Source organism: Castor canadensis, chromosome 4, assembly GCF_047511655.1.
Source record: "Castor canadensis chromosome 4, mCasCan1.hap1v2, whole genome shotgun sequence".
In the NCBI taxonomy this organism is placed as follows: Eukaryota; Metazoa; Chordata; class Mammalia; order Rodentia; family Castoridae; genus Castor; species Castor canadensis.
The window spans coordinates 91,465,578-91,483,532 of NC_133389.1; the positions used below are offsets into that span (position 1 = coordinate 91,465,578).

At 37.5% G+C, this 17,955-nt stretch overlaps 1 protein-coding gene across 8 annotated transcripts in view; it reads right to left on the minus strand.

The window, feature by feature from the left end:
- Positions 1-17,955, minus strand: part of Zranb3 (zinc finger RANBP2-type containing 3) — a 226,460-nt gene that overhangs the window by 136,166 nt on the left and 72,339 nt on the right. For all 8 annotated transcript variants that reach the window (XM_074070642.1, XM_074070641.1, XM_074070638.1 and 5 more), the window contains one exon: positions 11,635-11,653. In XM_074070642.1, coding sequence (XP_073926743.1) covers positions 11,635-11,653 — 19 coding nt within the window. The remainder of the gene's footprint in view (positions 1-11,634; positions 11,654-17,955) is intronic.

Here is a 17,955-nt window from a genome sequence, read left to right on the forward strand (position 1 = left end):
TTTACACTGGTTCCTGATACCCTTCTCTACTGACCTCTATCACTTTAAGGATTCTGTATTAGTTCCTCTGGAATGGGGACATCAAACACTTTCATGTTTTGGGTTTTCTACCTATCCCCATACCTCCCATTTGTGCTCTCCCCTTGTCATCTGACCCAAGTCCAACCACATTGCTGTATTTGCTCTAGATCTAAAGTCCATAAATGAGGGAAAACATACGATTTTTGGTGTTCTGAGCTTGGCTAACCTCGCTCAAAATGATGTTCTCTAGCTCCATTAACTTACTTGCAAATGATGGGATTTCATTCTTCTTAATGGCTGAGTAAAACTCCATTGTGTATAAATACCACATTTTCTTGATCCACTCCTCAATACTGGGGCATCTTGGTTGTTCCCATAACTTCGCTATTGTGAATGGCACCACAATAAACATAGGGGTGCAGGTGCCTTTGGAGTAGCCTGTGTTGCATTTCTTTGGGTATATCCCCAGGAGTGGGATTGCTGGAACATATGGCAGATCTACCTTAAATTTTTAAGAAGCCTCCAAATTTTTTTTTGCAGAGTGGTTGTACTTGCTTGCATTCCCACCAGCAGTGTAAAAGAGTTCCTTTTTCCCCACATTTTGGCCAACACCTGTTATTGGTGGTATTTTTAATGATGGCTATTCTAACAGGGGTGAGGTGGAATCTTAGTGTGGTTTGGATTTGCATTTCTTTTATGGCCAGAGATGGTGAGCATTTCTTCAAGTGTTTTTGGCCATTTGGATTTCTTCCTTTGAAAACGTTCTGTTTAAGGGCCCCCTGACCACCAGTCGCCGGCACCCAGATGGCTTGGGAAGATGCGGACCAGGTGAGCTTCGCGGTACCACGGTACTCCCACAGACAAGCCTGGGCCAGAGCAGCATAGCCCCCTGGACTGACCTCCACCCGGGGAAAAAAAAGAGAAACTGACTAATAAGCAATAAGAACAAATAAGACACGCAGGAAAGAGGGTGGGGCGCACTAAGCACTGAAGATTGGGGGAAGGCAATCCTTCCCGGGACTGTAAATAAACAAGCCGGGCAGGCGGAGTGCCTCTGGCGGGAGTGGGGGTGCGTCCCAGCAACCAGAAGCAGGAAAGCTTGTGAGAGTGGAGGAGGAAGGAAAACTCCATGGGAGAGGAGGGAGGGAAGACCCACTTCCCACGTGAGCTGTAAACAAACATGGTGGCTGGCAGGAGTAGCAGCACCGCCCAGTAATCAGGAGCGGGAAAGCTTGTGAAAGAGGAGGTGGGAGGAGAACTGCACAGGAGAGGGGGTAAGACCCACTTCCTACATGAACTGTAAATAAACACACAGGCCTGAGAACACAGGTGCAGTGTCACCTTTCCCAGTGCTTGGAAAGGGGAAAGCTTGTAGCAGAGGCTCACACACAGGAGAAATCTGAGCAAACAAAGCCTGCAGGGCCAGGTGAGTGCTAAGCTCACCCCAGAGATCTGCATAAATAACACCTCCAGCAACAGCAGGCTGACAACAGCAGGCAGGCAAGCCACAGTTGCAGATACCATTCTCAAAACTGTCTCCAGACTTTTTTTGTCTTCTTACCTTTGATGAGAGAACAACCGAATTACACCTGCAATGAAAAACTTACTGAAACTGTATTGCAATTGAACTTGGGACGCGTGGTGGGCTGTTTTTTTTTTTGTGCGCGTGTGTGTAGTTTTGTTCTTTATGCGTCCCCTTGGATGAGACAACTACAGAACAACATTTGAGGCACAATCTCCAGGATTGGAGACAGAGACTTCACTGCATTTGAACTTGGAGGTTTTTTGGTTTTTTGGTTTTTAAAATTTTCTATTTTTTCATTTTATTTTAATACATTTTTATAAATAGATTTTTCTTTCATTTACTTATTTATTTTTATTCTTATCTTTATTTTTTTATTTTTTATTATCAATCCTCTTTCTGTCTCTCTAATGGCTGTTCAGCTTACTGTCGATTAGTACACTAAAGCTCCGTGTTTATACCTTTGAAATCTTCTTGTCTAACACCTTGTTCTATTTTTTAACTCCAGTCTATGTATTTGTTTTTCCCCTCTCTTTAACTTCTTGCTTTCCATCTCAGCTCACCCTTCCACTCTAAATATTACCATTGTTATTATTACAAGCTAGAAAATACTTAATTGCACACAGTACAGGGACAGTAACAACACCAAAGACAATGATGGGAAGACAGAAAAAACAGGGAAACCAGTTTCCCCACAGCAAACAATTAGTACAGGAACCAGAGGGGAATGAAGAAAACTGGTACTCAGATCCAGACTCCAACAAAATGAAGATAAACTTTGCCAAAGGACCCAATGAAGCCCACAAAAATAATTTAAAAGAAGACATACTACAGGTACTCAATTTTATAGAGATGATATTTTATAGAGATGAATTTTATAGAGATGATACTGGATAGGGTCAACCAAAATGTGCAGGAGACACTCAAGAAATTCCAAGACAACAAAAATAGAGAATTTGAAAAAACAAAACAAGAAACAAAGGAAACCATAGAAGCACTGTATAAACACCAAAGTGAAACAGAGAACACAATGAATAAACAGATAAATGAACTCAGGACAAAAATGGACAACATTAAAGAGGTAAACAGCCAGGATATGGAAAAACTCAGAAAAAAGAACGAAACAGAACTACAAAACAAAACGGAAGGCCAATCCAGCAGAATAGAACAAACAGAAGACAGAATCTCAGAACTTGAAGATGAAATGGTAGTTAAAATGAAAAACCGAAGAACTATTAATTAAACAACTCAAGACCTGTGAAAAGAAAATGCAAGAACTCACCGACTCCATCAAAAGACCAAACTTGAGAATCATGGGCATAGAAGAAGGAGAAGAGGTGCAAGCGAAGGGAATGCGTAATATATTCAACAAAATAATAATGGAAAATTTCCCAAATCTAGAGAAAGATATACCCATACAGATGCAAGAGGCCTCCAGAACACCAAACAGACCAGATCAAAATAGAACTACCCCACGACATATCATCATTAAAACAACAAGTTGAGAAACTAAGGAAAGAATATTGAAGGCTGTAAGAGAAAAAAAACAAGTAACATACAAAGGTAAACCCTTCAAAATCACAGCAGACTTCTCAACAGAAACATTAAAAGCAAAAGCGTGGGGTAAGATCATCCTGGCACTGAATGAAAATAATATCAACCCCAGGATACTCTACCCAGCAAAACTATCATTCAAAATAGATGGAGCAATAAAAGTCTTCCATGATAAGCAGAAACTAAATCAATATGTGACCACAAAGCCACCACTACAAAGGATTCTTCAAGGGATTCTGCACACAGAAAGTGAAACCCAACTTAACCATGAAAAGACAGGCAGCGCCAAACCACAGGAAAAGAAAAAGCAAGAAAGTAGAGAGTAACCTCAACTTACGTACACACAATCAAACCTTCAAACAACTAAGACAACTAAATGACAGGAATCACCATATACCTATCAGTACTAACGCTTAATGTTAATGGACTTAATTCACCCATCAAAAGGCACCGCTTGATGAAATGGATTAAAAAGGAAGATCCAACAATTTGATGCTTACAGGAGACCCATCTCACTGACAGAAATAAGCACAGGCTTAGGATGAAAGGCTGGAAGATTTACCAAGCCAATGGCCCCCAAAAACAGGCATGAGGAGCAATACTTTTCTCTGACAAAGTAGACTTCAAACCTACATTGATCAAACGAGAAAAAGAACGACATTCCATACTAATAAAAGGGGAAATAGACCAAAAGGAAATAATAATCATCAACCTGTATGCACCCAATATCAACAAACATACACTGAAAGACCTAAAAGCATATATAAACGCCAACACAGTGGTTGTGGGAGACTTTAACACTCCATTATCATCAATAGATAGGTCATCCAAACAAAAAATCAACAAAGAAATCCAAGATCTAAAATATGCAATAGATCAAATGGACCTAGTTGATGTCTACAGAACATTTTATCCAACTTCTACACAATATACATTCTTCTCAGCAGCCCATGGAACCTTCTCCAAAATAGATCATATATTAGGGCACTGAAACTAGATCCATGTATATCACCCTATACCAATTTAACTCAAAATGGATCAAGGATCTTAATATCAGACCCCAAACTCTTAAGTTGATACAAGAAAGAGTAGGAAATACTCTGGAGTTAGTAGGTATAGGTAAGAACTTTCTCAATGAAACCCCAGCAGCACAGCAACTAAGAGATAGCATAGATAAATGGGACCTCATAAAACTAAAAACCTTCTGTTCATCAAAAGAAATGGTCTCTAAACTGAAGAGAACACCCACAGAGTGGGAGAAAATATTTGCCAACTATACATCAGACAAAGGACTGATAATCAGAATATACAGGGAACTTAAAAAACTAAATTCTCCCAAAACTAATGAACCAAGAAAGAAATGGGCAAGTGAACTAAACAGAACTTTCTCAAAAGAAGAAATTCAAATGGCCAGAAAACACATGAAAAAATGCTCACCATCTCTAGCAATAAAGGAAATGCAAATTAAAACCATGCTAAGATTCCACCTCACCCCTGTTAGAATAGCCATCATCAGCAACACCACCAACAACAGGTGTTGGCGAGGATGCGGGGAAAAAGGAACCCTCTTACACTGTTGGTGGGAATGTAGACTAGTACAACCACTCTGGAAAAAAATTTGGAGGCTACTTAAAAAGCTGGACATCGATCTACCATTTGATCCAGCAATACCACTCTTGGGGATATACCCAAAAGACTGTTACTCCAGAGGCACCTGCACATCCATGTTTATTGCGGCACTACTCACAATAGCCAAGTTATGGAAACAGCCAAGATGCCCCACCACTGACGAATGGATTAAGAAAATGTGGTAGCTATACATAATGGAATTTTATGCAGCCATGAAGAACGAAATGTTATCATTCGCTGGTAAATGGATGGAATTGGAGAACATCATTCTGAGTGAGGTTAGCCTGGCTCAAAAAACCAAAAATCGTATGTTCTCCCTCATATGTGGACATTAGATCAAGGGCAAACACAACAAGGGGACTGGACTATGAGCACATGATAAAAGCGAGAGCACACAAGGGAGGGGTGAGGATAGGTAAGACACCTAAAAAATTAGCTAGCATTTGTTGCCCTCAACGCAGAGAAACTAAAGCAGATACCTTAAAAGCAACTGAGGCCAATAGGAATAGGGGACCAGGAACTAGAGAAAAGGTTAGATCAAAAAGAATTAACCTAGAAGGTAACACCCACGCACAGGAAATCAATGTGAGTCAATGCCCTGTATAGCTATCCTTATCTCAACCAGCAAAAACCCTTGTTCCTTCCTATTATTGCTTATACTCTCTCTACAACAAAATTAGAAATAAAGGCAAAATAATTTCTGCTGGGTATTGAGGGAGTGGGGGGGAGAGGGAAGGGGGTGGAGTGGGTGGTAAGGGAGGGGGTGGGGGCAGGCGGGAGAAATGACCCAAGCCTTGTATGCACATATGAATGAAAAAAAAAAAGTTCTGTTTAGTTCAGTTTCCCATTTATTTATTGGTTCATTGATTTTGGGGGAGTTTAGTTTTGCAAGCTCCCTGTGTATTCTGGTTATCAGTCCTTTATCTGATGTGTAGCTAGCAAATATTTTCTCCCACTCTGAGGGTGGTCTCTTCAGTTTAGAGACCATTTCTTTTGTTGTGCAGAAGCTTTTTAATTTCATGTAGTCCCATTTGTCCATACTTTCTCTTAGTTGCTGGGTTTCTGGGATTCTATTGAGGAAATCCTTTCCTATACCTATTACTTCCAGAGTATTCCCTACTCTTTTCTGTACTAGCTTCAGAGTTTCAGGTCTGATATTAAGGTTCTTGATCCATTTTGAGTTGATAATGATACAGGGTGATAAACATGGCTCTAGTTTCAGTTTTATGCAGGCAGATAACCACTTTTCCCAGCAACGTTTGTTGAAGAGGCTGTTTTCCAGCGAATATTTTTGGGGCCTTCCTCAAAAATAAGGTGGACACAGTTGTGTGGATTCATATTCGGGTGCTCTATTCTGTTCCACTGGTCTTCATGTTTGTTTTTGTGCCAGTACCATTCTGTTTTCATTGCTATTGCTTTGAAATATAGTTTGAAGTTGGGTATTGTGATACCTCCTGCATTGTTCTTTTGACTGAGTATTGCCTTGGGTATTCATGGTCTCTTGTGTTTCCAAATGAACTTTAGGGTAGATTTTTCAATCTCTGTGATGAAAGTAATTGGGATTTTGATGGGAATTGCATTAAACATGTAGATTGCTTTTGGTAGTATAGCCATTTTTGCTATGTTTATTCTACCAATTCATGAGCAAGGGAGATCTTTCGATCTTCTGTAATCTTCCTCCAACTCTTTCTTCAGGGGTTTGTAGTTCTCCTTGTAGAGGTGATTCATATCCTTTGTGAAGCTTACTCCTAGGTGTTTGAGTTTGAGGCTATTGTAAATGTAATTGTTTTCATATATTCCTTCTCAGTTTGTTCGTTGTGGTATATACAGAAGCTAATGATTTTTTGGAAGTTGATTTTATGTCCTCCTATAGCTGTTCATGGTGTCTAGGAGTTTTGGGTAGAGTTTTTTGGGTCTTTAAGGTATAGGATCATATCATCTGCAAATAGGGATATTTTGACAGTTTCTTTACTTACTTGAATTCCTTTTATTTCTTCTTCTTGCCTAATTGCTCTGGCTAGGAATTCCAGTACTATGTTGAATAGGAGTGGGGATAGTGGTCATCCTTGTCTCATTCCTGATTTTAGAGGGAATGGTTTCAGTTTTTCCCCATTGAGTATAATGTTGGCTGTAGGTTTGTCATATATAGCGTTTATAATGTTGAGGTACATTCCTTCTATTCCTAGTTTTCTTAGAGCTTTTATCATGAAATGGTGTTGGATCTTCAAAAGCTTATTGTGCATCTAATGACATGATCAAGTGGTTTTTGTTTTTGCTTCTGTTAATTTGCTATATTACATTTATTGATTAGCATATGTTGAACCACCCCTGCATCCCTGGGATGAAGCCGACTTAGTCGTGGTGAATGATATTTCTGATGTTTTGTTGGGTTCAGTTTACCATTATTTTATTGAGGATTTTTGCATTGATGTTCATTAAGGCGACTGGCCTATGGTTGTCCTTTTTGGAGATGTCATTGTCTGATTTTGGGATGAGTGTAACTCTGGCTTCATAAAATGATTAAGGCAGTGTTCTTTCCCTTTCTATTTCATTGAAAAGTTTAAGGAGAGTTGATACTAGTTCTTCTTTAAAGGTTTGATAGAATTCAGCAGAGAATCCATCAGGTCCTAGACTTTTCTTTTTAGGGTGACTCTATTGCTGCTTCAATTTCATTTTGTGTTATACATCTATTCAGGTGATTAATATCCTCTTGGTTCAGTTTTGGATGGTCATATGTATCTAGAAATCTGTCCATTTCTTTAAGATTTTCAAATTTATTAGAACATAGGTTCTCAAAGTAGTATCTGATGAGTTCCTGGATTTCCATGGTATTTGTTGTTATCTCCCCTTTTGCATTTCTAATTTTACTGATTTCGGTTTTTTCTCTCCTCATTTTAGTCAGGTTTGCCAGAGGTCTGTCAATTTTATTTATTTTTTCAAAGAACCAGCTTTTTGTTTCTCTGATTCTTTGTATGGTATTTTTGGTTTCTATTTCATTGATTTCAGCCCTTATTTTTATTATTTCTCTTCTTGTGCTTGTTCTTGTTTTTCTAGGAGTTTGAGATGTAGCATTAGGTCATTGATTTGAGATCTTTCTGACCTTTTAATATATGCACTCATGGCTATAAACTTTCCTCTTAGGACTGCCTTTGGTGTGTACCATAGGTTATGGTAGGTCGTGTTTTCATTTTCATTAACTTCCAGGAACCTTTTAATTTCCTCTTTTATTTCATTAATGACCCATTGATCATTGGGCAATGTGTTGTTCAGCTCCAATTGTTTGTATGTTTTTTACTGTTATTGTTATTGTTGAGTTCTAATTTTTAATGCATTGTGATCAGATAGAATGCATAGGATTATTTTTATTTTCTTATATTTCCTGAGATTTGCTTTGTGTCCTAAGATATGATCAATTTAGGAGAAAGTTTATGGGCTGCTGAGAAGAATGTATATTGTGCAGAAGTTGGATGAAATATTCTAAAGATAGTAGCTAGGTCTATTTGATCTTTGGTATGATTTAGTTCTAGAATTTCTTTATTGATTTTTTTGATTGAGCTATGAATTGGTGATAGGGGGTTATTAACGTCTCCCACTACCACTGTGTTGGAGTATATATATGTTTTTAGATCCTTCAGAATATGTTTGATGAAATTGGGTTCATTGATGTTGGGTGCATATATGTTGATATTTGTTATTTCCTTTTGGTGTACTTCCCTTTTTATTACCATGGAGTGTTCTTCTTTATCTTGTTTGATCAATGTAAGTTTGAAGTCTACTTTGTCTGAGATGAGTATTGCTACCCTTGCCTGTTTTCAGGGGCCATTGTCTCGGTAGATCTTCTTCCAGCCTTTCACCCTCAGCCAGTGCTTGTTTCTGTCCATGAGAGGGGTCTCCTGTAAGCAACAGATTGTTGGATCTTCCTTTGCCAAACAGTGTCTTTTGATGGGGGAATTAAATACATTAACATTCAGTGTTAGTATTGATAGGTATGTGGTGATTCCTGTCATTTAGTTGTCCTTATTGTTTAAGGGTTTGATTGTGTGCAGCTGAGTCAATGTTACTCTCTACTTTCTTGCCTTTTGTTCTCCTGTGGTTTGGTACTGCCTGCCCTTTCATGGTTTTGTTTGCTTTCACTTTCTGTGTGTGCAGAATTCCTTGAAGAATCTTTTGTAGTGGTGACTTGGTGGTCATATATTGCTTTAGTTTCTGCTTATTACAGAAGACTTTTATTGCGCCATCAATTTTGAATGATAGTTTTGCTGGGTAGAGTATGCTAGGGTTGAAGATATTTTCTATTCAGTGCCCCCTGCTCTTCTTGCTTTTAAGGTTTCTGTTGAGAAATCTCCTCTGATTTTGATGGGTTTACCTTTGTATGTTATTTGTTTTTTCTCCCTTACAGCCTCCAATACTCATTTTCTAGTCTCTGTGCTTATTGTTTTAATGATAGCATGTTATGGGGTAGTTGTATTTTGGTCAAGTTTGTTTGGTGTTCTGGTGGCTTCCTGTACCTGAATGGGCATAGTTTTCTCTACATTTGGGAAATTTTCTGTTATTATTTTGTTGAATGTATTATGAATTCCTTTTGCTTGGACCTCTTGTCCTTCTTCAATGCCCATGACTCTCAGGTTTGTTTCTTTGGTTCAGTCAGTAAGTTCTTGCATATTCCTCTCACAGGCCTTGAGCTGTCTTACTAATAGTTCTTCAGTTTTTCCTTAATTACCATTTCATCATCAAGTTCCAAGATTTGTCTTCTGCTTGTTCTTGTCTGCTGGAGTGGCCTTCTATGTTGTTTTGTATTTCTGTTTCATTCTTCTTTTTTGAGGTTTTCCATATCATGGGTCACTTCTCCTTTAATATTGTCAATTTTCCTCCTTAACTGATTTATCTATTTATGGTGTTCTCTGTTTCATTTTGGTGTTTATTGAGGGCTCCTATGATTTCATTTATTTGTTTTTGTGTTTTCTCATATTCTTTACTTTTGTTGCCTTGGAATTTCTTAAGTGCCTCCTGTACATTTTGTTTGACCATGTCTAGTATCATCATATGAAATTCTCATTGATTACTTGCAGGATTTCTTCTTACAGAATTTTGTTGTGGGCTTTATTGAGTTCCTTGGTATAGTTTATCTTTGTTTTGTTGGTGTCTGCATCTGGGTATCCATTTTCTTCATTTCCCTCTGCATCCTGTAATAAATTATTCTTTGTGGGAGAATGGTTTCCATCCTTTGGAATTCCCATGATTCTGATTGGTACTGTTTCTGTCCCTGGTCTATGTGTAATTTAGTTAGCTAACTTACAATAGTAGAACTAACAAAACTGAAGAAAGAAGGAGAAAAAAGAAAAAGAAGGAAAAGAAAGAAAAAAAATGGAGAACCAAAGAAATCAACAGGGAGATATGGTGGACAATCAGACAGTAAACAAGACAAGCACTTAAAGAAAAGAGAAAAAAAGGAAAAAGAAAAAAAAAATTCCTGATTTAGGAACAGTAGAATTTCAGTCTTAGAAGTTCTAGCGTTATTCCTTTAGTATCCAGTCCTATTTACCTGTATGTCCTAGCAGGTTTGGAGCCAGTATGTGGTGGTGGTGGAGCCCTCCTGTGGTGGGCAGTGGCCTAGCCGGCCAGTGGGCAGGCAGCAGTCTGGCAGGTCTGCAGGGCGGCGGCATGGCAGGCCCGTGGGGCGGAGGCCCAGCGGAGGGCAGCCGCATGGGGGCCCACTTCTTCTTTCAGTGTATCGTGGTGTGGAGAAGCCTTCCATGGGCTAGGGGTTTAGGGTGTCAAAGTTTCAGCTCTCCATGGTGCTTTACCTGAGCCAAGCATGTCTCCAGCATCTCAGCAAGGTCCCTGATTCACAGACCTCACACAGTCTGCACTGTGCCCCAGTAGCCATTTTGGATCTCTGCTTTTGCACAGCAAGAACGCTGAGGATCAGTCTGTGTAGCGGTGCAAAGCTTGTCATACTGCCGGGTCCACGCTTCCAGGTGCAACCCCGGGTCTTCATCTCTGGGTGTAGAGCGTGTCCTTGGGGCAGGAGGATGGCAAAGCATAGAAGGGACGTCGAGACCAAAGAACCAAGGAAGGGTGACCAGCATGACCTCCAAAAGCACTGTAGCAAGTCGGGAAGCCAGGCAGGGGTCCCTTCAGTGCTCAGAGTGGCTCTCTGCGTGGAAATGATGCCCCAAGGAGTTGTAGGAAACACTGTCAGAGCTGAGGGTCCTCTACTAGTTTTTATAAAATTCAGTTTCCAGTTTTTTCATTTATAATATATTTGGAAAGTATGTTTTGCTATTGTACATAAAGGCATCGAAAAATAGCAACACATTTCTCCAACTAGCATTAAAAATTTGAACTTTATTGCTTAGTATTAAAATACTCTGAAAATGTAAAGCGTATCACAGTTCAATTTATCATAGTATCAATCAATGAGCTTCAATTTTAGTGAGGAAACATTAATATGCACATACATAAGTGCACATCACTTGAACGTACAAAATTGTTTAGTGATAACAAAATGCCATTTAGCTTTGTTTCATACTCATAAGGAACAATTACTAATAACCTTTAGAGAAAAAATTTAAAAAGTTTAGCTTTTAAGAAAGTAGTTCTATGACAGGTAGAAAAAGAGCTCAGCTATTTGAAGGGTTATAGTTCAAACACTCATGCATCTTAGGGAACAACAGTAAATTTTGGATAACTAATATAAACATTAACCTATGTCCTAGACACATGCCTTGCAAACAGACAGACAGACACACACACACACACACACAAATTCATTCTCTTCTTTCTCCCTTCCCACCCCACATCTCTCTCTTTCTATATATAGACATAGTCAAATGGAAAAACAGAGGAAGATAGTGAATATGGAAAATAGTAAAAAACAGTTGCATAATTGACATGACAACACTTACCTCATCAGCCACCATACACCTGGAAAAAATAAAAACAAAACCAAATTAATTTCTTAATTATCAATTTCAACCATTTTAAAAGTTCTGATTAAGTACCTTACCACAAAATAGTTTACAAATGTGGAAGTATTAAGCCATCTTCATCCTTAAACCATAAGACTGGTCCTTCTTACAGATAAGAACGCTACATTAGAGTACAAGAAAAGAAGTGTCAAAGACATTTTAGTGCAAGCTAAACATCTAATTACAAATGTTACAGAATATATGCTGAGCCTAATGTCAAGCTGAGTTTTGATTCCCATTATTTTGCTATCCTATCTCTTGTATGCTTCTTCTTACTTTTTTCAGTATAAATTGAGGAGAAGGGGGTTATAAACACTGGTCCTAAGTAGAAGAAAAAAACAAAGAGAAAGGGAAAGAATAATTAGCATGGTTAGGATCCCCAGTGGTCCTTTTGAGACAATGAGCACATCGCAAGAGGAAAACCATTCTCAACTCAGGAGATTTTCAAGCAACATAAAAAAGTAGTAGAATATTATAAAAATTGGCAAGGAATAAAATCCTTATTTCTATATTAAGTGTTCTTTTATTCACAATGATGTTGACATTATAGAACCCCTTAAGATTATTATTTCTTCTTCCTTTCCTCCATTTCACAGTACTAGGGCTTGAACTCAGGGCTGCAAACTTGCTAGGCAGGTGCTCTACTGCGTGCTCCACTAAACCAAGATTTCTTTTAATGTTAGATGTAAATTATAAATTTAGAGTACATATATTGTCAAGGAATGAGTTACAGGTAAAATGGAATTTAGTTCTTGAAAAGAAAAATTATGTCAGGTTACATAATAAATCTTTTTTTTTTCAATGCTGGGGGTCAAACCCAGCACCTTACACATGCTAGACAAGCACTGTACCACTGAGTGATATCCCCAGCTCTTGCTTTTTAGTCTCTCACTATGTAGTCCAGGCTGGTCTTGAGCTTGCAATTCTCCCTCTACTTTCCCAGTGCTGGATTACAGGCATGTGCCACCACACCTAGCTAATAATAAATGTTTTATTAATAAAACACAAATAATAGAATGTTTATAATAATAAATATTTATAAATGTTTATTGATAAAACATAATACTTTAATTGAAACTTAAAATATATGAAAAAATTTTAAAAGGTTTAATATATTATTTTTAGAAAAAGCCTACAGAGTAGGAAACTAAGAAGTAATACTTGAAAAACATGATTATTTTCTTAAGGGAGAGCAAGGGAGTTACCATGGTTGGATACAGTGACCAAGGGGAAAGTATAGAAAATAAGGGTAGAAGGCAGGTGGAACCCTAATCATGAAGTGTTTACAAATGATGGCATGGAGACTGATTTTCTTAGAATTCTTTGAAGTGAAGCAATATTTTACTTTTTAAAAAGATCACTTTGGCTTATAGGAAATAAATCCTAGAAAGTAAATGCAGAAGCATAGCGGGCAGTTAGGAGTTCATGAAAAGAGATGCATGAGTGTGGTAGAGGTAGGGGCTGTGAGACACAGTCAGTTGAAGAAGCATTTTGAAAAGCAGAGCCAGTAAGATTAGCTAATCAACTGGGGCAAAAGTACATATAAAAGAGAAAAATGTCAAGAATAACTCAAGATATTAGCTTAAGCAATTAAATGCAAAAACTGGTGGTGGCACCATTTACTAAGATGGGAAAGAATGGGAGGAGAGAAACAGTTCTGGGGATGACAAGCTTAAGTTCAGGTTTGGCCTGTAGCCTCTGTGATAGCTATTAGATTAGACATCCAAGTCAGACTGCTGACCACTAGATATATGAGTCAGAGTAGTGGTAAGGACTGGAGATCTAATAAATTTGAGTTGTCACACTGCAAATGATACTGGAATGACTGAGTGATTGAGAGTATTCTAAAACATAACAACTTGACTGTGGCTTATTACTCTCTATGCCCAACTGCAAGTTGGTGTGCAGCTAAATTGCTGTGTGGCTGGCTCAGAGGTGGTCAAAAACTTGGCTTTCAGGTTTCTGAAGAGCTTCCAGGTAAGATCAACTTAGATCCATCTGAATGTGTTAGCTTTTCCTAAAATGAGGTAGGTAGAGGACTGTGCCTACTTGGGACAATGAGATAGTTAAGTGCATCAAAAAGCATTTGGCTCCTTCAGACTTTTGCAGTGGGACTGACTGGTCCTTAAACTGACTGTCCTTAAACTTCTCACCACAAAGTAAATGGGTTAACAATGTCAAACTGCAACAAAGATGCTGCACAGGATCAGAGTTAAAAGACCACCAAACTAACTTATTTGCAAGAAACCTGTAAGCATCAGGCAAATGTGATTAAGGAGCTAGAGGCATGGCTCAAGTGGTACAGTATCTGCCTTGCAGGCATGAAGTCCTGAGTTCAAACTCCAGGACATCAATCCTCCTCCCCTGAAAAAAATGTGGTTAAGGAGTTTGGGGGCAGTAAAAAATTGAGACAAAAGATACGGTAGAAATGAATTTTGTTACAAAAAAAAAAAGATGAAAGGGCTGTAAGGAGGCATGGCTTAAGTGGTAGAATAGCTGCCTAGCAAGCATGAGGCCCAGAGTTCAAGCCCCAGTATTGAGAAAAAAAAAAAAAAATAAGTCAGCCACTGGTGGCTTACATCTGTAATTCTAACTACTTCGGAGGTAGACATATGGAGGATCACGGTTTGAAGCCAGCCTGGGCAAACAGTTCACAAAAAAGGGCTGGTGGAGTGATTCAAGGTATGGCCCTGAGTTCAAGCCCCAGTATAGCCAAAAAAAAAAAATACCAAATTAGGGAATGGGACATTGCGTTGGGAAGATCTCTTGAGCCCAGGAGTTCAAGACCAGTTTAGGTAACACAGCAAGACACAGTAACGCATAGTAACATTCAGTCTCAAAAAATAAATAAATATTTTTAAAAATTTAAAAGACAGTAGCAATAGAACATTTAGAATGTTCTATTCTAAATGTCCTGAATAGGAGTCAACAGTGAGAAAGAAAATATGACTGAAGACTTTAATGTGCTACTATAATTTCAAAAAGGCAAATGTGGCTAGTACAATTTTTCACTTCATAGAAATGTTATATCATGTTTATTGAAGTTCTATTTTGTAAAGGAGGGTTGCCAATAATCACAGTTATCCATGAAATAAAAACAGCTTTGTCGTCCATTAGGAAATTGCAACTAGGACCTAGTTATGGGGCCTTTAACCTACAATTAAAAAGGAAACATCTTTGTTAAAGATTATCCATTGTATTTGCCAATCCTGGTTTGGTGTGCTAACAGCTATATAATTCTATCTGAATTTTATAAGCAATTCAGTTTTCCTAATATTCATTGCTCCAAATTTGTTGTTAATTGTTTTTATTGTAATTTATCCAGCTTGGCTGCAAACATCAAATAGCAAGTTTCCATTCTGCTGAGTTATTTTCAAAACTTTGAGGGTCCATATATTAATCTTGTTTGCAGGAGCCATATCACTGGATGATGCACATGTTCAGTGTTGCTATTTTCAATCCAAATTCTGATACAGATAGAAAATAGAAACAGCATACTTTTTCTGAGAATTACTCATACACATCAGCTAAATTTCTACTCAGACCCACAGAAGTGAACTATTTGCATTAACCTGAAACTTTTCTTCAATTTCTTTACATAAAAACATCTTTTCTGCAATCAACAGCCTTCTGTTTTAAATAAATCATCTCAGAAAAAAAAACTGTCCAAGAGAATATTTGATAACATGGAAAATTTAATGAGGTGAATAGACATAAAATGGTCTGTGGTAGTCTCTTTGGAATCCTAAGCATAGGATTCAGGACATGATACCTGAAAACAGTACCTACTTAATCAATGATCATGCACTCTTCCAATCTCAGAAGTGGGCTATTATTGTGGGGAGAATTCTGGCTTCTGGACACTAATATAGAATCATTCCATTAATAGGAATCAATCCCTAATCTTTAATATGATGTAGTTGACCAAGGTGTATTTGTTATGTTAATTTAACAAACTCCACCCACTTCCCTGGCACCTAGGCTCGTACAACATTTTTTTCCAGTTACAGTAACTTCTTAAAATATTTTTCCCCATAACTATAAAAGCTCAACATGATAACTGGCTTTTTACAAGTTAAGTTTACCTAATTTTTTTCAGTTAATCATGCATTCATATGCACACAATTCATGAGGTACAAAAGTACACAGTCTCTCTCCAGTCTCTGTTCCTCTGTTCCTCTGTCCTGGATACTGGCCACTCAAGAAGCAAAAGGTTTATTCAACCCCCAGTACTGCCAGTAAAAGAAAAAAAAGGCAAAATTTTTCCAATTTTTTGTGTACCTTTCTAGAAATAAACTCTATAAGTACAAATGATTATATGCCTTAAGTAGTACCTTTCCTAAATGTACACAAATAATATTGTAAAGTTCGAAAACTAAAAAAAGTAAACAAATAGTTGGAAATGAGAAAACAATTCTTGTTTTGTATTGCGTTGGAAAATGGCAAGTACACTGTACATAGTGGGGAAACCCTCAGCTACAGGCTCTTTGTAGTCTCAAATAGAACCACCCAAGCTTACATGGTACTTTCAGCAGCTCCTGATTTTCCTTTTTGCTCTTGGTTCTCCTTCTAGTCCCTCCCTCTCTCTGCCTGCTCTCTTTGGTGTTCAGACCTTAGTAATTTTCACTTCTTGACCCACGTAAATTCCTAAGGACATCATGCAATCTCATATTTTTAAAGTACTATCTATATACAAGTCCTAATTAGATTGTTGCCAAATTGGGCACTTAAAAACCTGCTTTGGGACATTTTTTTAAAACCTTGATATTCTAAAGTTATCATGGCACATAACGGATGTTGATATTTGAAGCAAAGCTAAGTGAGTCAACATTTAAAAAAGAAAAAAGATCTATAAGAATTATTTAAGTAACTGATTTGAGTCTGCATTGAAAACTATAAAACAACAGTATTTATTTTTGTTGCATATCCAAAACCAAAGCTTCAAGCACTGCTCTTATTTATGAAAATATAATTAGAAATAGCTCAGAATCTATGCCTAGTTTCTCAGTCTCATCCATTTTATGAAAATAACTAAGTCAAATAAACCGAACCATGATCAAATGAAGGTAGTACTTTGTAACTACAAAGGTAACCATAAAACTTCTATGTTGTTATAATGGTGATAAGTTCTGTTTACTCTCAGAAGAAATATCGGTAATAGATACAAGGGAGTAACAAAGGTTGGTAGCTTCAGCTTTAGCTGCTATACCTGAAGGAAATGTGACTGCTTCTTTTTGGGTTTTCTTTCACCTTTTTTTTTTCAAGTACTAGGTAGTGAACTCAGGACCTCACACTAGTTAGGCAAGTGCTCTATCACTTAAGGCAAGCCCCCTTGCTGTGATAGCAGTGTTTTTAAAACAGTGTTATATAAAGAGTGTTTCCATTAGGATTGCAGGACAAGAACAGAAACCCAACTTATAATGGCTGAATCAGTAAGGGGAATTAATATATCACATAATAAGTAATAAGATGGGATAGTTCCAGGGTTGGTTAATTCACAAGCCTACTCATCTCATCTTTCCACTCGCCATTTTTAGCAGCTCCAGATATTATGTCCTCACCCACCAGTGTCAGAGACACATGGAAGGTATACCCAATGAATCCTAGATCCTGTTAATATAGAAGAAAGAGAAAAAAGGCTTAGCTAAAACAACTTACATCTGTTGAATGTGATCATCTTGAAAAAACAGTTAAAATAACATTTATTGTTTTCTTTGTTTTAGTTCTTTAATACCCTTTAACATCAGGCACGTACAGGAAAGACATAAAAGCTTATAAAAATTTTAAGGTAAATAAGAGATATGGGATAATACAAATAAATCTTTTGCATATAGAAAAAACCTAATTTTTTTTTAAAAAAAGAATTCCTTTTCTATTCATAAGCTTAAAAAAATTAAGTAAGTCTCTAATGCTTGATAATATCTTGAAAATATGCTTCATTAGTCTGCCTCCATTAGCACCAAATTGCCCTATAACTTTTACTAATAAAAGCAAAACAGGAAATGGTCTCTGCATCCTACTAGATAGTTAGGGGAGAAAAAGGTGTATCTCAGCTGTTTTGAGAGAATTATTGTTTTCAGGATGCATAATAACTCCCACTGAGCCATTATTTCACACATTAGCTTTTACACTACTATTTATTCTTGTTTATAAAACGGTAGGACAAAAAATTGATTATTCCTGTAGCAATTAGTGGAGAATTTTTAGGGCTCAATTAGACAAGAACATTCATTAAAATATTTTAGAGTAACAAACAAA